At 38.3% G+C, this 26557-nt stretch overlaps 2 protein-coding genes and 1 long non-coding RNA gene across 7 annotated transcripts in view; 1 reads left to right on the top strand and 2 right to left on the bottom strand.

Moving 5' to 3' along the window:
- Nucleotides 1-1445: 1445 nt before the first annotated feature.
- On the bottom strand, nucleotides 1446-8533 carry SETD9 (SET domain containing 9). Of its 3 annotated transcripts, none has more exons than XM_012775659.2 (6): nucleotides 8389-8533; nucleotides 6526-6893; nucleotides 4934-5057; nucleotides 4557-4672; nucleotides 3586-3691; nucleotides 1446-1797 (listed from the first exon to the last, which is right to left on the bottom strand). In XM_012775659.2, the coding sequence occupies exons 1-6, from the start codon at nucleotides 8484-8486 to the stop codon at nucleotides 1710-1712; spliced, it is 900 nt and encodes a 299-aa protein (XP_012631113.1). In that variant the 5' UTR covers nucleotides 8487-8533; the 3' UTR covers nucleotides 1446-1709. The 3 variants fall into 3 exon arrangements, with proteins under 3 accessions (XP_012631113.1, XP_012631114.1, XP_075864148.1); XM_012775660.3 differs by having other exon boundaries at nucleotides 3586-3634; nucleotides 6511-6893; nucleotides 8389-8528; XM_076008033.1 differs by having other exon boundaries at nucleotides 6583-6893; nucleotides 8389-8528.
- On the top strand, nucleotides 8272-23845 carry LOC105877276 (uncharacterized). Its single transcript, XR_012921685.1, has 4 exons — nucleotides 8272-8307; nucleotides 11997-12118; nucleotides 16284-16364; nucleotides 23435-23845. It is a non-coding gene; the product is annotated as an uncharacterized LOC105877276 (long non-coding RNA).
- MAP3K1 (mitogen-activated protein kinase kinase kinase 1) overlaps nucleotides 22064-26557 on the bottom strand; it is a 74959-nt gene continuing 70465 nt past the window's right edge. For all 3 annotated transcript variants that reach the window (XM_012775649.3, XM_076008030.1, XM_076008031.1), the window contains exon 20: nucleotides 22064-24668. In XM_012775649.3, coding sequence (XP_012631103.2) covers nucleotides 24519-24668 — 150 coding nt within the window. In that variant the 3' untranslated portion in view covers nucleotides 22064-24518. The remainder of the gene's footprint in view (nucleotides 24669-26557) is intronic.

Below are 26557 nucleotides of genomic sequence, written 5' to 3'. Positions count from 1 at the left end.
GCACATGCACAGAAGCACCTCCAGAGCGGGGACAAGTGCAGTATTTGAATACAGCCAAGGAGGCAGCCAAGTGCCCCATACACAGTACTTCAGGCTTTGAGGGAGGGAGAAGCCTTGTGGAAGCACAATAATCTCTAGTGACTTCTAGGCTACTGGAAGTCATTTTGACCATAATTTCCATCAATAGTGTGCTTTTTGAGCCTGCTGGTGATAAGTGCTACAGAGAAAAATAGGGAAGTGGAATGGAGAGTACTAGGGTGAGAGCCATGATTGCAACTTCAATAGGATGATGAGGCAAGGCTCCTCTCTGAGAAGGTGACAGGAAAGGGGAGAACAAGCTATGTGGCCATCTCAGGGAAGATCTTTGCAGGCAGAAGAAACAAGTGCAGAAGCCCTGAGGTAGGAACGTGCCTGGCAGGTTCAGGGAGTGGTCAGGGGGTAGGTGTGGCTGGGATGGAATGAGTAAGGTGAGAGCCAGGAGAGCAGATCTGAGGTAATGAGCAGCCAGATCATGTATGTGAAGGACTTCATTTACTCCAGGACAGGAGGAGGATTTTAAGCAGGGGCATGTCAAGATCTGACTTTAACTTTAAAAGAATCACTCTTGGTGATGTATTCTGTAAGCAGGGCAGGTATGGAAAGAGGAAAGACAATTAGGAGACTATTGAAATTGCAATAAACTAGAGGAGTAGAGCTGGTGGCACAGCAGTGAAGGTGGTCAGAATCTGGTTGTACAGGTTCCACGAAGATTTCAGAGGCCCAATAAATAACACCCTCCTTCCTATTCAAGTTTAGAACTGAGAATTGGAGCAAGAGTCCGGTGGATGGAGATCAAAGTAACTATTGCTAATAAAATTCTGGGGAAGATGTCTTCAGAGCTCTGGCCAGGTTGGCTTGCTAATACTCCACCTCTGAAGTAGACTCATTCTGGCACTGGCTGGGCTGGCTACCAGCTGCTTCCTGCACAAGGCAGAGAACTGGCCAGAACATATTCTCTCTGCTGGCAGGCAGAGTCTACAGAGTAGGAACTAGAAGGGTGTGGGCCATTGGTGCCTAGTTCTCCAAACATAGCCTCAGAAAGTCACTTCCTCTACTGGGGGGAGAGAGAAGCTACAAGCATTATAAATGGGAGCCCTCCACATAAAACCTGAGACATGGGGAAATAGGTATTCCTCCCACTGACACTATCTTTTAACTATATTCCCACGTAAAAACAATCTCTTGCTCTTTTTTTAAACCTTTTTTGGTGTGGAAATGTTCAAAGAGTAAATAGTAGAAGGACCTCACATCTTCAACATAATAGATATTTTTTTTACTTGATTCTGTAAAAATAAAGTTTTTACATGTTTGTAGACATCAACAGTACTATAAAAATTACTAGTGCTTGGCTAAAATTTTATAAACCACCACAGAGCTGTACAAAATAAACAAAAGAAAAATTGAAATTGGGAGTTCAAGTAGTAGGTTTTAATTTAATAAGCTATTGTGTATTTAGATGAAGCCCAATTAAAATTTGAATTACATTACAAATTTGAAATTGTAATGGAGCAAATAGCTTTTATCATGAAATTGGAACATAAATATCAACAAAAACAAAATTCCTTCTCCAATTAGGTCTCAAAATATTTGTTCTATAGGTGGAACTCAGAGAACTGATTAACAAAAAACATTTAGATAACTGAGTAGAAAACCTAATTTCTAATTCAGAGTTAGCTGACTATTGTGTAGTAGTTTGAAAAAAGCTCTTCTCCTTGGTTGATGTCCCTAAGTGCGACCAGAACGACACATCGAAGCGGGCTGAAAACAAAAAGAAAAATATACAAAAGGTAAGAATATTGACAGATAAAAGCCCATATTTTTAATATAATCAGCATGGATGGGTTTTATAGATGTAACTTTCTCTCTACTCAGGTTCCCTACATTTTAGTTTATACATTTGATTTCTGTGAGGAAATAGTTCTTATCCCTGATGCAAGTACCCTAGAGTAGGGGTCCTCAAACTTTTTAAACAGGGGGCCAGTTCACTGTCCCTCAGACTGTTGGAGAGTGCGCACTGTGGGCCCAAGACAATTTGGCTGTTGAGGATAGGCAGCAGCAGCAAAAACACCCGGAGGTCCGGATAAATGTGCTGGATGGCCCGCATGTGGCCCATGGGCCGTAGTTTGAGGACACCTACTCTAGAGTATGTCTACATCATTAAAAAGACCACAAATCAATAGGTTTATACAATTGACTATGTCTTCGGAAAACTCTTTCTATGTTTAGGCCCCCAAAACTGATATCATGAAAAGCATTTTAAAATGACATTATAATTTAACATTCTTTTTTTAGTTTTTATTTTTATTTTTTTTGAGACAGAGTCTCGCTTTGTTGCCCAGGCTAGAGTGAGTGCCATGGCAACAGCCTAGCTCACAGCAACCTCAAACTCCTGGGCTCAAGCAATCCTCCTGCCTCAGCCTCTGGAGTAGCTGGGACTACAGGCATGCGCCACCATGCCCGGCTAATTTTTTCTCTATATATATTAGTTGGCCAATTAATTTCTTTCTATTTATGGTAGAGACGGGGTCTTGCTCTTGCTCAAGCTGGTTTCGAACTCCTGACCTCGAGCAATCCGCCCGCCTCGGCCTCCCAGAGTGCTAGGATTACAGGCGTGAGCCACCGCGCCCGGCCAAATTTAACATTCTTTTATTAATTTGTATCTTGTATTCTAAAAAATGAAAACATTACTTGAAATTAGTTGGAATTAAGAAAATACTTTTTTTTGGACACAATTAAGACACTATTATATGTACACCTTTGAAGTTCTAATGACATCATATCCCAGAGTGTATAGCTAAAAAAACCTAATTGTTCTAACACACACTTGTAGAGACACAAAAGTTACCAAGTTTTAAGTATAGTGAATAGTCCAAGTTTTAAAAATCATTCATCTTAAAAGGATAATTTAATAAGTCCTATATAAATAAGGTATGCTAGCAACTCAGTGAAATGATGTAAAGATTTATATTCCTATAGCATTGTTAACAAAGAACTCAGTCTCCAGAATTACTTATATTAAAAATTGTTATTTGAGTATTCTCAGTAGACTTTCCATTTAATAAGCAGAAAATAAATATTGCATTCAAATATGTGTCTTCTGGATATAGTCCTTTTTTTCACTATCAGGTTTCAGAACCAAATAGTGAAATGGGCAAAAGAAATCATAGTGTAATTTGGTCTCTTCAATCGGGTGCTTTCTTGTGAGGCAGAGAACATGATACTTTAAATGATTAAAGTAAAAATGTGTTTGAAGATTTTGTGGGTAGGAAAAACAGCAGAATCATACGAAAAAAACTTTAAGGTCAATACTTGTAAAGTATTACATAGAATAACAATGGATAATAAGCAGAATAAGCTAAGTTAAAGGAAATTTTAAAATTTCAAATAAGCCTACATTAACACATTAAGGTGTAATGAACATAAAAAATCTAAGTTACTTATAATTTTTCACTAAAAATATCTTACCCCAAATTCTATATAGCTTTTTCTTAGAAAATATTTTTTTAAGTACCACGTAAGATAGAAATGCTCTTTTAGAAGACTAACCTTTGCTTGTCATAGCTGTAGGCAATGTTTGGAAGATACTGCTTCAGTTCTATAGGGAAAAATGCGGGCACATCAAATTCTTGATAACAGACATTAGCTGCTCTGTCTAGGAACAAGCACAAAATTTTTAGAAAAAGACCCATGATACAAAGTCATGGAAAACAGTATTGAATTATGACTCTTAACATAGGGTTTTCTAAACTATTGGAACATGCTTAATAATTACTACAATGTTCTAGGAACTGTTAGAATCTTTTTTTAAATGGATCATTGGGAATGAAACTTCGATTTTATATATTTATATATGTATAGTAAATAACAAATAATATGTAAAACAGAATATCTGAAAAGTAAATAAAATATTTACATATAACATAATAAACATGTTTATATTATACATAAACATATAATAAACTGTATGTTTTATTGTTTACCTTTTATATACCAGGAAATAGAGGCTCAGAAAGGTTAAAGGTTAAATAAGAGTCAGGCTTGGAGTTCAAATCTCCTTAACAACAAAGCTATGCTAAATGTAGCCAAATGATCAAACTTTTATCTATGGGAAATTCAAATCCTAAAGAAGGTAAGTGACTCACAGACTGAGTGAGGATACCAGTCCAGCAATTAATCTATAAGGCTATATTAAGGCACTGACAAAATAATCTCTAAATTAACTAAAACACTATTTAAAAAACACTAAAATAATAATGATCAAAAGGGCAGTTATCCATTGCCTATATTCACTGCAAAATCAGGACACAAAAGTAGTAACTTAAAGAATTCCAAATAATGTGTATCATTATTTCCCCAGATTCTCTCTCTGATATCATCCCTCCAAAAGTTATAGTTGCTTAAGGACTTTGAATAGCTGAGATGTTACATGCAATGGCATTTGGCACTCAGTCATATGGCAAAGGAGTAGAATTAACCATTGTTATATCTCATCTCACAGCTCCATGATGCTTACTTACCATTTGAACAATTGTTGACATACTGTCCTACAGCCAGGGGATTATGAATTTCTGATGTTAGCCATGTACTATCACTCATTTTTAAAGGGCCAAGTCGATCCCTCCCATCGCAAGATCTGAAACAGGTGAAAGCATTAGCTAAGGGATTATTCTTCTGTATCTTAAAACAGAATTCAAAAATACAAAATTTACCCTAGAATTAAACAAGTGCAATTTCTCTTAAAAACAAAAAACTTGTCTAATCAATAGGACAAGTGAGTTGTTACATAGAAGCTACCTAAATAGATTTTTATTTAAAGTACAAATGCTATTGGTCATCATTGTTGTAAGTGTGGTTCTGTCTCCTATATTTAAATTTGAATGTGGGCATCACTTACCTGTACACAACTTTTGATATTCCTTTGTCATTTCCATCAATGAGTACCCCATCCAGGCATCTAAAAATAAATGGATTTCCAATGGACTGGAAAAAGATTGGCTCATACTTCTGATATACTGTACCTATTATACAACAAGATAAGACATATTATAGCAACATGAAAAAATCAGAAACACTATGGTAAGAACCTTTCTCTGAAACATAATCACATTCTCCTTGGTTACTTTACCCCTTTAAAGAATGAATGTCCAGGGCCGGGCGCGGTGGCTCACGCCTGTAATCCTAGCTCTCTGGGAGGCCGAGGCGGGCGGATTGCTCGAGGTCGGGAGTTCAAAACCAGCCTGAGCAAGAGCGAGACCCCGTCTCTACTATAAATAGAAAGAAACTAATTGGCCAACTAATATATATAGAAAAAATTAGCCGGGCATGGTGGCGCATGCCTGTAGTCCCAGCTACTTGGGAGGCTGAGACAGAAGGATCGCTTGAGCCCAGGAGTCTGAGGTTGCTGTGAGCTAGGCTGACGCCACGGCACTCACTCTAGCCTAGGCAACAAAGTGAGACTCTGTCTCAAAAAAAAAAAAAAAAAAAAAAAAAAAGAATGAATGTCCAGTAGTAGAGCATAGAACCAACTTGTCCACATAGCAGAATAAAATATAACTACCTTGGTTAATGATAATATGAACATCACATTTTAGGTTCCATTTTACAAAGTCATATATATTTTTTTTTAAGTAGAGTGTGATTTGACATCTAAAGAATCTTTTTAAAATGTATTTTGCTAATAATTTAATAATGTAGACATATATGGGCACAGATGAGTCTGACATTCAGGTTGCTTCTCTTTTTTCTGGCAAAGGAGGGAAGGAGAAAATTAATATTTATCAGGTGCTTCCTATGTGCCAGACATGTTAATCTATTAAATTTATTTTAGTATTAATTTGTTCGGTTGACTTGTTCTATTTAATTTTTATAGAGTTAGGTAAGTTGTACAGGAGGAAACTCAGACTTTCTTGCTTAGGGATGTAAAATTAGAAAATAGCAGAATGATTTTTAAAAAACATGGTCTGACTCAAATATTCACATCCACACTTTCTACTATACCAAATAACATAAGTTTAGCAAATAACATTCTATTGAGCATTCTGTCAATGATCTTTTTTTGCAAAGAAGTTGCCTTAGTAGTGTAGAAATGGAAGGAAAATCTTTATGCAGCAATTTATGGATTTAAACTCTTATCTTTTATATTTTGACCCATACCATTTTTATCTTTAGTCATCAACTAAGCCAAAGTGGCTTATTCTCTAGTGCTTTCTAAGTAATTTGTACAAGTGGACTATACTATGTTCTAAACATTGCCTAGAAAGATTTCCTTAAAAGAAAAGTGCATTTATTCCAACAAATACTCCGGCATACTTTCTAACACATAATTTACAAACAAGTTCATTCCCAAATTAGAACTTCAAAAATCTATGGAAACCTGAGTTTCCAATTTAACCTTTAAGGATTACAGGGTTAGGCATTTTGTTGAGCTTATATTAATTATTAATTAATTATGCAAGAAACTTGGCAAAGTACTAATCGTGCTGTTACCAGGATACATAGATACAACCGCGCCTTTTGGTACCAATCCTTTAGTAACGAAGACACCTTTTCCAGCAGAAATCAAAGAGCTAGTAGCTCGAGAAACACTGAAACCCAATGTCTTATAAAGAATTTCTTCTGGTTTTAAGATATTTTGCTGTTGATGTCTGTTTTCAAGTAGTTTCACCCTTTGATGTTCAAGTGCCACAAGGTCTTGGTATTTTGATTTAACAGGTTCTGGAAGCATAGTCAAGATTTCTGATTGTTTATCAAAATCATTTAAAAATAGAGCCTGGAAAACTTTCAGTAATGTTCCTAAGACATCTTCATCTGAGATAACTTTGTCTTTAGATTCCTCTGGAACATATCGGAGGGTCCTGAAAATGGGGAAAAGTTTCTATTCACTACCTTTCAACTGATAAGAGCCACACTCTCTTCATGCTTTCTGAGTTACTGGTCTTAATGAACGATAAGATTATTCTGATGTGTTTGAAAAACATAAAGCTCAAGAAGTTCAGAAAAGAATTGTTTGGGGTTGCTCTAGTTACCTAACTCCTAACACTACCTACATGAGTAACCAGTATTTATGAAAGGCCCATTCTGTACCAAATGCTTCTGGGTCCTTTCATTATCCCATTTTTGCAGACAAGGAAACAGGCTTGGAGGTGTTAGGGAACTTGCCCAAGGTCCAAAAGCCAGCAAGTGGGATAGCCAGAAGCAGAACTGTAGCTCAGCTCTCTTCCCCACTACACCCAACAACCACTTTTTTTTGAGTGTTATCACATAATGAGAACCCTCACATTCAACGGCTTTCTTTACAGGCATGTAGTTTCAAAGACAAATTTAACATACACACTGTGTCACATTCACTCCACGAGTACCACCTTCTTTAATGACTGCATCGCTTATTTCCACAACTTTAGTACACAATTTCCAATTGTACTAATTGTATTATTTTTACTCTTGAACCAAAGGGGAGCAATTTCCACCTCACAATTCTATAGTAACGATGCACCAGCATTCATGTCTCCCTCGTATGAAACTTCGGGAAATCTCTTTGGCTTCCCAATTTTTCGTTAACTACCCTTACAGGAGGCCTAGTCTGCCTATGTGGTGAGCACTGTGTTGACTCCTTGCAGATCACTAGCACACCCTTAATAATGCCGGCAGCGGCACTGTCCAGGGCGCTACTCAGCTAGCGTACTCAAAACCCGACGTGCTTTTAGTCGCTTTTTGCACGTTTTATGCTTTAGCTACTCCAAGGTATTCTCACAGCCGAGCTGGGCTGCTTTCACCACATAATTATTTGTATGGAGCTGTGAAAATAAACCTTGATTTGGCTTTTCTGAGGAAGTTCAAGTTCCTAACTATGCCTCAGCGGAGAAAATGCCACACATTCTCACGAGGTAAGAGGAGTAGCCTTTTTTTTTTTAAGTTTTTATTTTTGGCCCAGATATAAGAGCCCTAGCGAGCGCGGACCCCTAAGTGGAACAAGCGCCACGACCCGCATGCAACCCTAACCTTGCGGGCCTAGCAGCGCGGAGGACACTGGGAGAGGCCGCAGGCCCCGCCCCCCTAAGGTCCGCGCCCGCTTCAGGGACTCGGCCGGCCGCCGCCAGACCGGCTTCTGGCACAGCCCGCCTCTGGCCCCGCCCCACCGCGGCCCCACCCGCCACCAGCCTGCCCGCCTCAAACCCGGACGCGGCCTCAGACCCCGCCCACCTCGGCCCGCCCACCCAAGACCCCGCCCACCCCGGGCCCGCGGCCGCCTCAGGGAATCCCCGCGCGCAGGTGGGTCTGCGGCTCCGCTGCAGCGGTGGCGTCTGGAAGTACCCAGAAGGTACCCTTGGTGCGGCCGCCCCGCCTTCTCACCTCGGGTTGTGGCTTAGGTTCAGCGCGATCCAGGGGACGAAGCGGTACTTGTAACGGCGCCATCGCTGCCACAGACCCAGCAGCAGGCGGCGCGGCATGGCTGCCTGGCGGGCCGTGACAAGCTGGGCGCGGGAGAGGCGGGTCGCGGTCTCGGGCCCGCCCCGGCCGGGGAGGAGCGGGGCCGCGCTGTCCCGCCCCCCTCGGTTTCCGCCCTTAGAGTGCCTGGCACCGCCTGGCCCCTGTTGCTCGGGCTCCGGCCCTTCCCCTTTTTGACCCCAGCCCGCTGAGCCATAGGCGAACAGAGCTGGAAGGAGGCCCCGTTTCCCCTTGTTCCTTCTAGTGTGCTTTGATGTTTCGCGCGCGCACACTCACGCCAGCCTTGGCTGTGCGCAGAGGGTCGCAGGGCTTCAGAGGGCGTCATGCCCTCGAGGAACGCAGCCTAGGAGTTGACCCCTGAGTTTCTTTCTCGAGCCCTGCCCGGCCTCCCCCTTGTGCCGGCTGCGCTCTGTGTTCCATCCTCCGTGCCTGCTCTCCTCCTGGACGTTCTCCTCTCTTTTGCCTCTCAGCAGCCTCACTCTTTCGGAACAAGAGTTTCAGTCCTACCCTTAGACATCAGGCCCTTCTGCCAGACTGAACCCATGTTCCAAAAAGTTACCAATTTGGGACTTTTGCGAATGTATATACTTAATATTTTTAAAAAGGGCTAGCAAGGTGGCTCACGCCTGTAATCCCAGCATTTTGGGAAACCGAGGTCGGAGGATCGCTTGAGCCCAGGAGTTTGAGGTTACAATGAGCTATGATCAGACCACTGCACTGCGGCCTTGGCAACATAGCGAAATGCCCTGTTTTCACTCCAGTTTTTCTCTTCATTCTCCCAAACACTGAAAGGCAAGACTACATGGGCAGAATGTGTTTCTAAAAACAGTTTTATTGAGGTACAGTTAGCATATAATAAACTGCATAATTTTTAAGTGAACAATTTGATAAGTTTTTGACGCACATACATACTTGTGAAACTGTCACAATCAAGATAGTGAACATATCTATCAACCACAAAAGTTTTCTTATGACCTTCTGTAATCCCTCCATCCAGCCCCTGCCGCCCATCCCCAAGCAACCATTGATGTGTTTTCTGTCACTATAGTTTGGTCATGATGGTTTTTTTTGTTTTTGTTTTTGTTTTTTTTGAGACAGAGTCTCACTTTGTTGCCAGGCTAGAGTGAGTGCCGTGGCATCAGCGTAGCTCACAGCAACCTCAAACTCCTGGGCTCAAGTGATCCTCCTGCCTCAGCCTCCCGAGTAGCTGGGACTACAGGCATGCACCACCATGCCCGGCTAATTTTTTTCTATGTATAGTAGTTGGCCAATTAATTTCTTTTTTATTTATAGTAGAGACGAGGTCTTGCTCTTGCTCAGGCTGGTTTTGAACTCCTGACCTTGAACAATCCGCCTGCCTCAGCCTCCCAGAGTGCTAGGATTACAGGCGTGAGCCACCACGCCCAGCTGGTCATGATGTTTTGAATATTATCTTTTTAATATATTTTTGGATTTAATTTGGTAAAGTTTTGTTTAGAAGTTTTGCATCTTGTTCATGAGAACTATTGTTCTGTAGTTTTCTTGGAACATCTTTACCTGGTTTTGGTATCTAGGTTAATGCTGGCCTCATAAAATGAGGTGGGAAGTAGTCCCTCTATAGGTAAAATTTGAAAGGATTTTCACAACTGCCCTTCCCCAAAACACATGCACAGACACACACAGAGACACATAAACACACACACACTACAGGTTTGGGCAGAGCTCAGTTTTCTTGGGGCAAACTACAAGAATACTGTAACCATCTTCAAATCACCAAGTGTTTATTAGGAGATAAATGTGTTAGTGTCATTTCCTCAGGCTGGAAAGTTGGCTTCCTATTCTTTGCCTGAGAGTGAAAATGAATCCTAACCTAAAGTTGAAATTGAACAACTCAGATCTAGTGAAAATTCTGGCTAATGCCAGTGGCTTCAAGACTAGTTTGCTCTATTCCAAAAGAAATAACAGGAAAGAAAGAGTATCTACAATGTCTCTCTTTATTTCACTCTAATATCATATAGTATGTTTGCAAACTCCAGAGATCTTAACCTCAGACCCTGTGTTTGGTAATTGGCATAATCCAGATTTACCTTACTTGCTAAATGGAGTCAATTTGGTTCCAGAATGTGTTAATAAATGGCATACAAAGAAAGTGCTTTTATAGTCTCCAGATATACAAGGAACCAAAAAGAACTAGTTGAATCCTTACCTATGGAAATGTATTTATCCGAAAAAACAAAAGCAGTTTTTGTATGTTTTTCCAGTGCTTTTATATTTATGGTATTAAAGTTAGGTTTTGGTTAGCTAAGTAATTCATGAAAACAACATTCTTCTTATAACAAATATTAATAGAAACGTGGTAGTTCAGGCTAAGTCTCCTTTAACCAAACCCTTTACCCTGTATATATGTCTACTAATCTTGGTCCTGGCTGCCTCTTCTCAGAAGTTATCAGACTGATGTGTTTTCTGCCAGTCTTATTTCTATGTATTTACATACCTGGTGAATGTTCTTATAGAAAATGCATATTTTGTGTGAACGTTTTAAAAATACTATAAATATCCAAAACTTCTTTCATTTACTCAAAAATATATCTTCGAGATCTACCCATATTAGTTTGTATAAATCCACTTCATTCTTCCATTTTTATAGTTTCACCTTCAAGTTTAATATTTACTGTAATTTTCTGGTAGATATACTTTATGGTGTTTTAAGAAGTTCTCTTCTGTTTTTGACTTTCCAAGAATTTTTACTTGTCTTAAATTTTAACTGAATGATGAATATCAAATGCTTTTCTCTGCTATTTATTGAGATAACCATATAGTTTGTCTCTGTTCCGTTAATATAGTGAATTATAATGACACATTGTGAAATTCTTTTAAAGATGCAGGTCTATTCAAAAATTTCTGTTTAATCTTATGTCTAGTTTGGTAAATTATATTTTTCATGGAATTTGTTCTTTTGTTTAAGTTGTCAAATTTCTTGGTTTAAAGCTGTTAATAAATATTGTCTTACTATTCTTTTAATGGCTGTGTGATCTGTAGTAATGATCCACTTTCGTTCTTGATTTTGTTTTCTTTTTTCTTCATCAGTGTCATTGCGGGATTTGTCAATCTTCAAAGAAACAGCTCTTTTGACTATTAATTTTCTCTGTTTATTTCCTATTTTGTTGATTTCTGTTCTTTACTATTTTATATTTTCTACTTACTATGGGTTTATTTTGCTAGTTTCTTAAAGTAGATTATTAGGTCACTGATTTTAGTCTTTTCTTCTTTTCTAACAGAAGCATCTAAAGTTATAAATTTCCTTCCAAGCATTACTTTAGCCAAATCTATAGAATTTTGATATGTTGTATTTTCATTATCTTTCAGTATAAAACATTTTAAGGTTTTCTTTGTGATTTCTTTTTTTATCCATAGATTATTTAGAAGTGTGTTTTTAATTTCCAAATATTTGGGATTTCTAGATATAGTATAATTGGTTTTTATTTTTTAAAATTTTTTATTTTTTTGAGACAGTGTCTCACTTTGTTGCCCAGGCTAGAGTGAATGCGGTGGTATCAGCCTAACTCACAGCAACCTCAAACTCCTGGGCTCAAGCGATCCTCCTGCCTCAGCCTCCCGAGTAGCTGGGACTACAGGCATGTACCACCATGCCCGGGTAATTTTTTCTCTATATATATTAGTTGGCCAATTAATTTCTTTCTATTTATAGTAGTGATGGGGTCTCGCTCTTGCTCTGGCCGATTTCAAACTCCTGACCTCGAGCAATCCACCCACCTCTGCCTCCCAGAGTGCTATAATTGGTTTTTAATTTAATTCTGTTGTGGTCAGAAAACATGTATTATTTCAATTCTTTTAAATGTATTGACTTATTTTATGTCCCAGCATATGCTCTGTCTTGGTGAACATACCATATTCTGTGATTGTTGGGTTTAGTGTTCTATAAATATTAATTAGGTCATGGTAGTTGATAGTGTCTTTAGATCATCTATGTCTTTAATGATTTACATAAAATTTTAAATACAAATGAATGAGGCACAACAGATTGGCAGACAATTTTGTAATATACCATATAATCAGCAAGCATAAGGTTAGCATTGGTAGGTGTGGAGATGTGCTACTGTCCAAAACTATCCTCTTCTTCTGACTCCCTTTTTCTACTGTTGTTTCCAGTTTCCCCAAATATTCTGCACAATTGAGGCTAAGAATGTGTGTGCTGTATTTTTCTTTTGAAAGCCCATTTATGCTATAAATCACAAAATATCATATAGGAAAAATCTTTAACATCAATGTCCTAAAAATCTACAAATAGGGCATGTTGATTGTAACTTCTAGAGTTCAAAATGAGATGTAACTCAATCTTTCAATAATTTATTGAGCTTCTACTATGTCCCAGGCTCTAAGTAAGATAAATACTTAGACAGATACTAAGTAAACACATAAATAATATCAGACAGTGATTAATGCCCTGAAGAAAATGAGGCATGGCACTGAGAAGAGAGTGGGTTGGATATTGTATGGAGCCCCTCCAGAACCACTGTCCACAACCCTGGGGGACTGACCTATTTGCACATCATCAGAGTCCATTGCTTTCTTGCTTTGATTAATAGGGTCTGTTGGCAGGATACTGCAGGGAAGGAGGAGAGGGAGGTGTGGGTCTCTGTGTACTGGCTGTATCCTGACCACAGGTTCTTTTCATATAGCCTTCTGGCTCTTTCTGGGTTTCTTTTAGGCCTAGGGGTGGCAACAGCACTCCATTAGCTCTAGCTTCCCAGTTTTGTACCATTTTCCATGGTTTCCCTTTACTCTGTCCATGACTTTATACAATTGTTATCAAATTATCCTAATTTGTGTGTGTCATCTGCTTCCTGCTGGAACCCCAGTGTCTTTGTATGGGTCACCTAGAGTGGGAATAGGGGAAGCAACTTTGGATAGGATGATGGCATGAATGACTGAGACTAAAATGACAAGAAGGCACCAAACTTGGGAAGATCCACCAGGAGAATCTCTAAATAGGAAGTGCAAAGGCACTAAGGTGGGGAGGAGCTTGACGTGTTCAAGCAAGGAAAAAAAGGTTGGTGTGGCTGAAACATGCTAAATTAGAGAAAGGGAAAGATGAAGTCAGGGAGAAAGGGAGGCGCCAAATCCCAGGGAGATGGAATTCTTGGTGTTAGGAAGCCATTGGAGGGTTTGAGCAGAGGAGTGATAAGAACATTTTGTAAGAACACTTTTAGTATTATGTGGAGAACAGGTGGGGAATCGCCACACCAGGAAGCTAAATAGGAGGCTAATACAGTAGTTCAGGCAGAGCTGGTGGGAGCTTAGACTAGGGTGGTAATGTGAAGATGGAGAGGGTGGATAGATGGGGATTATATTTTGGAGGAGGAACTGACAGGATTTGCTGATGGATTGGATGTGGGAGGGTGAAGTTTTGAAATGCCTATAAGCAATGTCTAGTAACTGGTTGAACGTTTACATCTGGAGCTCTGAAGCCATAGCTGGAGATAGCATTAGGATCTTCAGCCAGAGGAGTGGATAAGATCACCCAGGAAGAAAAAGGAGATGGCAAAGAACGTAGATTGACAGTGACCACAGATGTCACCAAATGCAGACCCACCTGAGATGACTTGGTCAAAAGCAGCTTTGTGGTGGGTGTGAGTGTGTCTGAGTGTGTTGAGGAGAAAATGTGAGGTGAGGAAGGGGAAATAAGCGTGCACATTTCTTTCAATAAATTTTTCTGAAAGGGAGACAGAGAAATGGAGTCAGAGGAAGAGAGGAATTTAATAAGACTAAAAATGCTACGGCATATTTCTACAATGACAAGAATGATCCAACAAAAAGAAAGAAATTTTGTGTGTGTGTGTGTGTGTGTGTGTATGTTAGGAGTCAAGGGGACAGAGGAAGTAAGAGGCAGAACTTTGATTTCACAATTCTTTGCTGGAAGAGAGAGAATATTTAGAGACAGTGGATATTCTGTAGGCTATTTGAATAGCTGCATCATCTAATGTGGGTAACATAACTGGCAAATGTTTATTCACTGAGAACTGTATGCCTCAGTGTAGCTTCAGAAGATTACAGTCTAGCTGAGACAACATATAATTCATAAAAACTACATATTAATTACCATGGATTTTAGTGTGAGTTACTGGAGATGGGGAGTGCTTCAGAGAAAAGTAAGTGGAAGTGGAAGGACAAGGATAGCAGAAGCCAGCATTTCTCAAAATGTGGTCGGGGGACCCTGGGAGTCCCTAGGATCTTTTCTGGGGTCTACAAGGTCAAAATTATTTTCTTAATAATAAAGACATTATTTGTCTTTACTCCCTTTCTTTTACAAGGGAATAGTGGGGAGTTTTCCAGCCGCTATGTGCTGTGTGATAAGACAACAGAACACAGAAGCAGATATGAGAATCCAGCAGTCTTTTATTAAAGCCAGAAATTAGATAGACTTGGAAAAATATAAAAAATACCACTCTCCTCACTTTTTAAAGGGGGAGACAGAGTTATATTTCATAAAGATATGCTATCCGATTTGACATGTAATCGGTTTTTCATTATTTCTAATGAATTAATAAATATGTAAACATTGATTAGTTTTAATATTGATACAGTAAATATCAATAGCTATAAGCCACATAAACAAAAGTTCTTTGGGGACTCTTGATCGTTTAAAAAAGTGTAATGGGGTCTGAAGACAAAAATGTTTGGGAAGCTGAGTGTTAGAACCATATTGTGATTCAAAATTTTGAGAAGGAAAGTATGTGACAAGGCATTTCATCAAATGTTGAAGTTAATACCAATTCTATGGATTACAGTAGTATGTTGCATATTGATGAAATTAGAACAAAGTAATTTCAAGTTTTTTTGTGTTGCAGAACCTAAAATATTGCATAAAAAATAGAAAAAATGGTCTCTGCTAATCTTTGTGTGAATTAGCAAAAGCCACCTTTCCTCCAGCCACTTTACTGCAATCTACTGCAAAAAAAAATTGTAACATATACAAATGTATTAGGACTCTAGTGTGCAAGATGCCCCTTATAGTGGTTTTGTACCTAGCTGATTGTGGCAGCCTTGAATGTCAGCTGGAAGGATTCTGTGGCAGTAGTTCTCAACTGCTCTGATACCACAAAGTTTGAGGACCACTGGCATGAGCAAAGGTGTTGAGGTTGGATAGAGCACAATGGGTTCAGAAAGCAAAAAATATAATAATGATAGGAGCAGAACAGAAATTTTATGTTAGGAATAAAAAATAAAGTTTTAGGCAGAGTAAGGTCAGATCATTGGAAAACCTTGAGGTTTGAGGTAGTATATAGTAGATAGTCATTGAAAGTTTTTAAGTGGAATGCTAGCTGGAAATAGAGTTTGGGAAGCTCAGAGAAACTGTGGTTGGCAGGATGCATGGATGGATATGGATAGATGGATGGATGGATGGATGGATGGCCAGCTGAGAGCAGGGTGGTCCTGAGAACAGGAGATCAGGAAAAGTGGCATCAAGTATCTTGATACAGTCTCTCTTTTGTTGTAGACTATTGGAAAGGGGTGAGGGATGGGAAATAAGACTGTCCTATTAGATGATAGTCATTGAATCTAGCTTTTAGGAAAAATGGAAAAATGAATTTCTTAGTGATCGCCTTGGGTCTTTTCAGTTTTCTAAGAGGAATGCTGAGATTTCTGCTCTATTCCTGAGAATGGTATGGGGTAACATTTGATTTTCAGATAGCTGGCAAAGTCAACAGGCTGTTAATAACAATCTTAATTTAAAGAAAAGTTTTACTGTGCTGCCCTCTTCTGGATATTTCATAATTGTCTAAATAATTCTTCCACAGTGTTCAATTGGTGTGGGCTGAATTGTCACTGAAAAATAGGAACTCAGCTACAAAAAAGAAAAAGAAAAAAATGAAATCAAGGTAAAATACAAAAAGAAATTAAATCATAAAATATGCAAACTTAGAAATATTTTTCCAACTTTTTATTTTGAAAATTTCTAACCTCCACCAATTGCTAACATTTTACAACTCCTCCTCCCTTTTCTCTCACATGCACATATGTATATGTGTATATGAATTTTTTTTCTGTTTGAATGTAAATTTTACATTAGTTTCCCAATAATGACATTTTTCTACATAATCCCAATACCATGATCACACCTTTTAACCATTTCGGTACGAGCTTCGACTATAGTCGACAGATGAATGCGCACAGCGACTTTAGCCGACAACTGTGAAATGAAGGCGCACAGCTGAGCGTTGACTTTAACCGACAACTGTGATATGACTTTTCTAATTTTTCATTTATCAAAATAAAATTGTGAACATTTAAAAATAACATAATGAAAACATATATGTATGTTACCTATTCTGATTTACATTAGAAGTAAAGCTGCCGGTAAAATAAAACAAGCTTTCAGTGCTTTAAAGCTTTCCTCATCACACAAGAACAAAACGGGTTTGTCGTCAATGCACAGCACAAACTACTGTGTGTGAGTGCCGGCTGTGGGCAAGGTTTCCCGGCCGGTGAGCGCCCTACCGAAGTGGTTAAAATAAACATTGTTCAATATCATGACTATACAGCTCATTTTTAAATTTCTCTAATTGTACCAAAACTTGTTTTTATAGCTGTTTGTTATTTAGTAATTTGTTTCAAAAATATGGATCAAAGTTCACACGTTACATTTAGTCTATTTTAATCTAGTCTAATTTAATCTACCCCCTGCTTTTATTTGTTTTTTCATGACATAAAACTTTTATGAAGAGACCAGGTTTGTTGTTTTTTATAATGTTCTATGTTCAGCATTTTTTTGATTGCTTTCTCATAATTCAACTCAACTTACACAGTTTTGGTGCACACACACACACACACACACACACACACATAATGTGTACTTCTTACTACATCAGGAGTCACATAATTGCAGGCTGTCCCACTACTGCTAATGCTAAATGGGGCCACTTTTAAAAAGTGACAACTGGCCGGGCGCTGTGGCTCACGCCTGTAATCCTAGCTCTTGGGAGGCCGAGGCGGGCGGATTGCTCAAGGTCAGGAGTTCAAAACCAGCCTGAGCAAGAGCGAGACCCCGTCTCTACTATAAATAGAAAGAAATTAATTGGCCAACTGATATATATATATAAAAAAAAAATTAGCCGGGCATGGTGGCGCATGCCTGTAGTCCCAGCTACTTGGGAGGCTGAGGCAGAAGGATCACTCAAGCCCAGGAGTTTGAGGTTGCTGTGAGCTAGGCTGACGCCACGGCACTCACTCTAGCCTGGACAACAAAGTGAGACTCTGTCTCAAAAAAAAAAAAAAAAAAAGTGACAACTAACAGATCTCCATTGGACAATACCAGTTTCCCTTTGTACTTAATAGTAATTTGTGGAGACTCTATGGCTATGTGACTATCCCACTTCCCAACAACATATTACTGATTTCAGCATCAATGAGGATGCTTGCCTGAGTCAATTGTTACACTGAGGTTTGCAAAATGATACATTTCTAATTCCATCACCCTATGTATATTTATTCAGTAGTTTCTTAGCTGGTATTCTTCTGTAAAGAACAGCTTTTCTTTTCCCCACTCCTGCCCTCTAGTAATCATAGCGGACTCATGGATCTTTTTATCTTTTTCTTTTTTTTTTTTTTTTGTTTCTTTTTTCCCAATAAAGCGCTGTCAGAATCATGGATCTTTTTAGATCAGTGTGTTAGCATTATTATTTCATTTGATGTTCAAAGTGTCCCAAATTTGGTGTGGTGGAATGCTACATATGCATATTTTGTTATATGATAATTGGGCTTTAGTGGTAAGCATTTCACATCAGTGTGTCTAATTAGACAATAGTTTTCTCTTAGACCCAATTTCCCGAAGCTGAAATTCCCCTCCAATTTTCGACTTTCCTTCTTTTGTTTTATAAGCCTAGACCCACGTCAGAGCTCAAAAAATGGCCAGCCCAAAAATGAGGTTTGTCTAGCTTACAGTTCTTAATAAAAAATTTAAATTAGTTTTAAGTGTTTAAACATCAGGAAATTGTACCTAAAATCCAAATTTCCAGTTTCTCTTGGAAATTCAGAGGCTTTGGCAATACTGGGCTTTCATTCTGATATAGTAACCATGGCCTGCCCTTGGACATGAATGTCAGGTCTGCCCAAAGTCTTGCTAGGGAGACCTCTAGTCCCACAGGTGTTTGAGTCTGTGATTTTTGGGTCATTCACACACACACACACACACACACACACACACACATTATGCATCTACTTTGTGCCAGGTACTGTTCTAGGCCATTTACAGAGGTTCTCTTACTTATAACAACACTTGTTTTCATTTTTTTTTTTTTTTTTGAGACAGAGTCTCGCTTGTTGCCCAGGCTAGAGTGAGTGCTGTGGCGTTAGCCTAGCTCACAGCAACCTCAAACTCCTGGGCTCAAGCAATCCTGCTGCCTCAGCCTCCCGAGTAGCTGGGACTACAGGCATGCGCCACCATGCCCGGCTAATTTTATATATATATTAGTTGGCCAATTAATTTCTTTCTATTTATAGTAGAGACGGGGTCTCGCTCTTGCTCAGGCTGGTTTCGAACTCCTGACCTCGAGCAATCCGCCCGCCTCAGCCTCCCAGAGTGCTAGGATTACAGGCGTGAGCCATTGTTTTCATTTTAAAGATGCAAAAATCGAGGTTCAGAAAGTCAAATCAGGGGTTACATGGCCAGTAATTGGCAGAACCAGACTTAACCCAGGTTATATCTCAAGTTCTGTAGTTGCTGCGTCTGTCATCATCACTTACTTTAAAAGGCTCATCCTTTCCTCCCTTACGCCAGCTCAACCTGAGATTCATGCTTACAGCATAACTTAAAACTGACAAACCTAAAAGTGTCATGACATACAAAGATGGCCATTTGTATAAGTTTCCATTAGTCATGGTTTTCTCCAATGACTGTATTTCATACATTTTGTTTTGTAACAAATGAATTACATCGGTTCCTAAATACAATAAATGGCATTTTCCATAAGAGCACAATACCCCAACATTTTTCTGGATTCTATCCAACCTGCAGATTTGGTCACTTTATAAAATTATTAATATTTAAATAGAATGGAGAAGCAATAGAAATGATTCTTAATTTGAAGTAAAAAGCTTTTCTCAACGTTAGTATTTTTCTGAAGTGACAGAAATGTACCCTTTCATAAAAATACCCAAAACTTATTTAAAAGATGCACATTTTAAATCAAATTATACAGACAAATGGCTTCTGAACCCAGTGACATTACCTATCTCGCAGGGCTGGATCAAGCTTCTCATTGAGCATGAGAGAAGTGACTAGAGAGCAGAAATATGAAGGATAAAAGAGTGGGAAACAGCAACACATGACCACAAGGCACAATTGGAGATTAAACCTGTGGGCTAGACCAAGTGCATTCCTTGGTGCAGTTTGAATGGCAGAATGATTGAAATTGCCCCATTTTCCTCATTTGTAAAATGGGGTGTGATCACTATGCTCCCTCCAAAGCATGCCTGACAAATATTAATAGTAGCTGGTGAATAAATCTCTTCCCAACATTGCAACCTTAGAAGACTGTTTTTATGCTTTCTTATGCCACATGCTATAAAGAAAGCTGAGTGAATATTCAATTGAGTTTAATCTATGCCATGTGGGAACAGCAGCAGTATTTATATGAAAGTATTTAACATGTCATGTGAAACATATGATGGATTGTTAATCATACGAGTCATAAGATAGCTAAAAAGGGTTTTAAAAGCTTTTTGAAAAAGCTTTCCTTTTTGTCAAAAAGTCCTCAAATATTGATATGGGGGAGGCTGTCAGTATGTGAAGGCAGGGGATATACAGAAAATCTCTGTACCTTCCACTTAATCTTGCTTTGAACCTAACTGCTCTAAAAAATAACCCTTTTTGTTAGCACTTTACAAATATTTATTCAATAAATGAATAATCAACCTCATTTAAGTAGTTACTATTTAGAAATGAATTTATGAGAATACTTTATAATTTTAAATAAAACTAAATAGTTGCCCACCAATGTACTATTTTTTCTAAATGGTGACTTATTTGAACAGGCACCAAAAAAGATGCTTAGCTTAGCGTTATACAAGGTAAATTCAGCAAATTACTGCATGTGTAAGCATAAGTAAAGCATTGCCTTGTTTACTTTTTCAATTTATTTATTTTAAATTTCAGAATATTATGGGGGTACAAACATTTTGGTTACATATGTTAACTTTGCATCACTCAAGCCAGAAATAAAGTCAATTTTTTAAAAAAAGCTCTTAGGCTGCTGGGGTAGTGAGGGCAGTCAGGCAAGGGTTAGGGCCCACGAAAGAAAGACCCCACCCGTTGGGTCGGGGTGGGGATCCAGGGATTGGTTACATGGGGGCAGAATCAAGCAAGTAAGTCAATGTATGGGGAATAATTGGAGCCAGGACTCTCACTGCCCAAGAAGGCAGTTACAGAGTTGGAAAGTTTTAATGAACCCTGTTGGTGTCAGATCAGAACTGGAAGATTAGTGTGAATTCATGGTTTTTATGTGTATATACATCTAGATATGAGTATTTTGCATGTGTCAAAACTCTGTACATTCATACATATATTCCAGCTCTACCAAGAGGGCCTGGGAGCAGTGACACCAAGTGTCAATGAGTGTATTTAGCACCCTGATCTTGGTTTTTAAATACTATTGTCCATCAAAGGAATTAGGACTCTTTGGGAAAATGGCTGATCCCCAGGGCCACCACAGACAGGGCACAAGATGGAGCTGAAAGTATGGAAGTGTTCAAAATGGTAGCTTGCCAAGGACAAAGAAGCTAGCTCTCAGAAGTTCCCACTGGCCAGTGTGAGCAAATATATGACATGTGGTAAAGTAAATGGGAGAAGAGAAAGCTCTTTCTTGTAGCAAAATGCCAATTAATTAATAGAAGAAATGAAGGAACTGGGAGATCACCATTTGGCAACCATCAGAGAAATAATTGAGGCAAGAAAGCTAAGAGCAGAGAGCTAATATTGGATGAGAAACAGGATATTTATGTAGTCTCAAAAGTATCAGCCCCCTGAATACTTAATATAAAGGTGGATATTAATTATAAAGGGAAAGAGTAACTTTAAAGTGTCAATCACAGTTAACATCACTGATGTTAATGATGGGACAAATTGACCTCTACGCTTCCTGATATGATTGATGCACTGAGAGAGCACAGCCCTCTGTGATTTTCCCACCAAAAATGCATATTCTGAATCTAATCATGAAGAAGCATCAAACAAACTGAAATTGAGGGGCTTCTATAAAACAATAATTTAAAATCTTAAAAAAAATTAAGGCCATGAAGGTCAAGAAAGAACCACTGAATGCTTCTGGAGTTAATGAGACTAAAGAAACATGACAACTAAGAGCAACATGGTTTGGATCCTCTTGCTACAAAGGACAAAACTGGGAAGCTGACAATACTTGACTATCGTCTTTGGGTGAAGGGTAGGTAAATAGGAGTTATTTGCCGTATTCTTGCTAACTTTTATACAAGTATAAAATTATTTCAGAATAAAAGTAACAACTTTTGTTCAAAAACTTTTATTTACTATAAAGACAAAAACACCAAAATAGGTACAAATACTATAAAATCGGTTCAATGGGGTAAAAATTTTAATTAAAATATCTCGATATATTTAAAATAACAAAGGATACATTTAAGCCAAATTTTCTTAACCCAGAGATTTTTTTTTTTTTTGTAACATTTGCTTACACAGTAAGGTGCTAATAGAAGTTAGCCCTTAAGCCCTGGAAGTCTTAGGAATCATAGTCACACAGCAAATATAATTTCATTGTGAAAGTGAACTTTGGTAGAAGAAAAATCTATAGGACACCTGAGGTAGTAGAAACTGGAATAAACAGCAGTAGACGTTATTTACAACTTGAGTACCAAATAACATTAAGAACACAAAAATAATTACACAATACAATTTTCAGTCCAGCTTTGATCCAAAGAAAATAAGAATATTACATCACATTTGCATTGAAAACAAAACAAAAAACAAAACACCACAATTACCAGCAAGCTGAGGGAAATGCAAACAAACTCAAACACAGTGGATTTTGACATCTATAGAGAGTTTGAGTTTGAAATGTGGTGGTGGGCATGGTGATCTACAAAGTAATACTGATTAGCTGAGGTTCCTCAGTTTATACAGTTTACATTTCTGTCAGACACAGTATTAATCTGACCAATGATCTTCCAGTACATAAAATGGCAAGAGTGCATCCTTTAAAGCTTGCACATGAGAGACTTGGAAACAATCTTATTAGAATTGTGAAAATTCTAAGTAGTCAAAAAAAAAAAAAGAAAGAACAGGAAAAAAAGAAAATAAAACAGAAAGTCAAGTACAACACATTTAGAGCTACCAAACTTCACATTTCTGTACTATTTTTTAACTCTTCAAATATCGCCAATCTTCCAAAACAAAGGAATGTAAAATTTCACTAAGAAACATACACATAAAAAACAAACTGCCTTTTAAAAATTATAAGCAATATATCCCTGTAAACTTATCTTGTAACTTATTTTTACTTCCAATTTGTGTTGTACATTTTAAATGTACTCTATATAGCTTATTTAGTTTATCCTGAGTCTTTGAGAATAACCAATTCTATTTCACACTGGCTTCTGAAGAGTTAAAACTATTATAAAATCTCAAAGTTGTGTTTAATAGTTAATCAGTACTTGATTTAAAAGACTCACAAAAAAAGGATAAAAGAGCTACCATTTTCCTTCAGGATTCCATGCATCTGAATTCAACCCTAGACTAAAATCATTAGATAATTGTGCAAAATCCAAAGAATTAGTGAATAAATGAAACTCAATCACTTTTCTTTCTGAACACATTTTCCAAGTTTGAAGCAAATTTATTGTTTAAATACAACATTATTACTTGGTAGTTGAGTAATTAAGCTAAATTAAGTTAATTTTTCTTTAATTATTTATCAGCCAGGCCTACTGTGAAGAGATGGTGCATGGGAGAAGGAAAATAGCAGTTCCATGTTTTCATCAGTGGTGACAGTGAATGACGGATCGTTACATACAGAGTAAGACCTAACTGATGTGAAGTTTCCTACAGTTGACAAAAGAAACCAAAACATTAAAAAAATTCAAATAAATTTCAAGGTAATCTTGATCTTGGTTGTGAGCTACATCACAGAGAACAGTTGATTTTTCAGTTAATTTATATTTAACCTGCACAATAAGAGCAGTGACTGACTCAAATGTAGGTAGTACTTTATTATATTCCAATTTAAAAAACAAAGTTAAATCTGTATTTAAAAAACTCTTGCAATAGCAAGATATTTAATAAACTCTAGTTCACACCTAGTTCTATTTTTTTTTTTCTGGTTTGAAAAGATCACCTCTCCCTGAATATTAAACAAAAATGAAGGTGAAATGAAAATACAGAACCATAACTTCCAAAAACGAAATGAATGGGCCAACAGTAAAATGCACAATGAACCACAATTGCCCAGGCAGTTAAAAATAAAAATAAAGGTCAACTGTGGGTCATAAAGAAGTTATCAACTTTTAAAAATATATGTATTTACTGCTACTCATAGCATACTCTGACCTAAAAGAGGCAGATACTGATTTTATAGCCAGTGACAAAAAACTGAACGGAATTGCAGAACCCCCTGCTTGTGATCACTATATGAAATGGAAGAATAATTGAAATATTAAAATAGATCCTGAGCCCCTCAGCTGCTAATATTGCTGAAAAAGTGCTCCAAAAAATAAAATTATGTTTTTGCTATTTAGTCATGCAAACTTCATTATTTTGCTGTTCACCTAGGGCCAGTTCTTGGAAAGGCACAGTTTACAGTTCCTGCACAAATTGTGGACTTTTGCATACTGAGCTTAGGTACAGATCATGATTTGTCAATCACATACTTAGGTAAGGGTTCCCCACTGGCCTCGTTCATAGCTGTTCAGTGGCATGAAGGCCAGTAGATTATTGGCGTGGTTCCCCACAAAAGTTTTTTTCTCTTATTGAGCATCCTGTCTCTACTGCAGTTTATTTGTATACTTGGCTACCACGTAGTACGGAAGACTGGATGCTTCAGTAGCTCTCTTGATGGAGGTCTGTCCTGAGGTTGAAGTTCTAAACAACGAAGAGCCACATCTCGTAAACCAGGAGACAGATGTGAAGGGATTGATGGAGCAGTAGTTGCACTAGCAATCTGTAGGAGAAAGAGTCAGAGTGTTGGTGCATTCCACAATTGGAACGTCTGATATAGAAGTACACGTGCGTCTATTTAGTAACCTCTATAGTGCATCCTGAACACAGAGGAACTGGAGCACAAGTGGGAGGACTTTCTGCTATCAAGAAGTCTATGGAGGCCGAGGCAGGCGGATTGCTCAAGGTCAGGAGTTCGAAACCAGCCTGAGCAAGAGCGAGACCCCGTCTCTACTATAAGTAGAAAAAAATTAATTGGCCAACTAATACGTATAGAAAAAAATGAGCTGGGCATGGTGGCACATGCCTATAGTCCCAGCTACTTGGGAGGCTGAGGCAGTAGGATTGCTTGAGCCCAAGAGTTTGAGTTTGCTGTGAGCTAGGTTGACGCCATGGCACTCACTCTAGCCTGGGCAACAAAGTGAGACTCTGTCTCAGGGAAAAAAAAAAAAAAAAAGAAGTTGTTTACGGAAAACTCACCCACTGGATGGATGGGAGGTTTCCTCTAAGAATCCTCCAAATTTTAGGATTTTACAATTTGATCAAATCAATCCTATTTAGATGGATCTACAGTTTTCCTTATTGTCTAAATGAACAAGGCTAATATCAGGTAAGGAAAGCATTCACTCAAATGAGTTCTGCTTTCCTCATATTCAGTCTTTGAGATGGTTTGTCCTTTTTTGCATGTTTTCTATGTTTTCAGCACAGAGAGCTATTTAGAGTGAGAAAGACTAAACCCGGCCAGTCAATTTAGTACATAGAAAACACAACTGCCTTACTTTTTTTCTTCAGTGTTGGACAAATCCTAATTCTTAATATCAAATACACTAAAGGAACTTTTTTTTTTTTTTGAGACAGAGTCTTACTCTCTCACCCATGCTAGAGTGCAATGGTGTCATTATAGCTCACTGCAACCTCAAACTCCTAGGCTCAAGTGATCGATCCTCCTGTCTCAGTCTCCCGAGTAGCTGGGACTACAGGCATATGCCACTGTGTCTGGCTAATTTTTTCTATTCCTGGTAGAGATGGGGTCTCGCTCTTATTCGGGCTGGTCTCAAACTCCTGACACCTCAAGCAATCCTCCCACCTTGGCTTCCCAGAGTGCTAGGATTACAGGCATGAGCTACCACTCCCAGCCTCAAGAACTTTTTGATAAAGTTTAAGTCCAAATAATTTAAATCTACCTACTCCTAACCACAAGAAAACCCTCCCCCAAATATGGACTGTGCCAATTTGAAAATTATTTTCATTTATTTCCAGGGTTTCATCAAAACTCTGAAAATAACATCAAACTTTCAAATTGATCCTGGTCATGGATATTTATTGAGTGACTTCTGTATAAGACTCTGTGGAGGGAATAAAATAGAATCAGACATGAACAACCTTCAAGGAGACTTAGTTTGAAAAAAGGAGGTAAGATGGGAACATAAACAGCTATGAGACCAACAAAGAAAGTATCAGACACAAGGACATGAAGTCTGGAGAAGGAACAGACAGGGGCATGTGAAGGAACACCTGAGCAGGAGGAGCACTGGACATGAACTTTAATGAGAACCAGAACCATGTGGAGAAGGGATATAGGAAGGATGGAAGAACACAGGAAAAGAGTAATAATACAAACTAGGTACTATTAGAGGTGACTGAGGAACTTACATAGTTCAGGGAGGGCTGGAGGAACTTAGGGCAGGTGGGAGTGACTGTGTGGGCTAAGTGTTTGCCTATGGCCCAGAGGTAAGTTTAGCTTCATAATGTAGGTGCTATTATTGTACCTATTTAACAAATAAGAAAATGGAGGGTAGATACAAAAAGTAATTTTCTTATGATAACATGGCAAGTAGAACCAGAGTTTGAAACCAGGTCTGCATGACTCCAAAGCAAATGCTTTTAACCATC

This window comes from Microcebus murinus, chromosome 11, assembly GCF_040939455.1.
Source record: "Microcebus murinus isolate Inina chromosome 11, M.murinus_Inina_mat1.0, whole genome shotgun sequence".
NCBI classification, from domain to species: Eukaryota; Metazoa; Chordata; class Mammalia; order Primates; family Cheirogaleidae; genus Microcebus; species Microcebus murinus.
The sequence above is the reverse complement of the archived record's forward strand: the minus strand, read 5'-3'. Positions and strand labels throughout refer to the sequence as shown.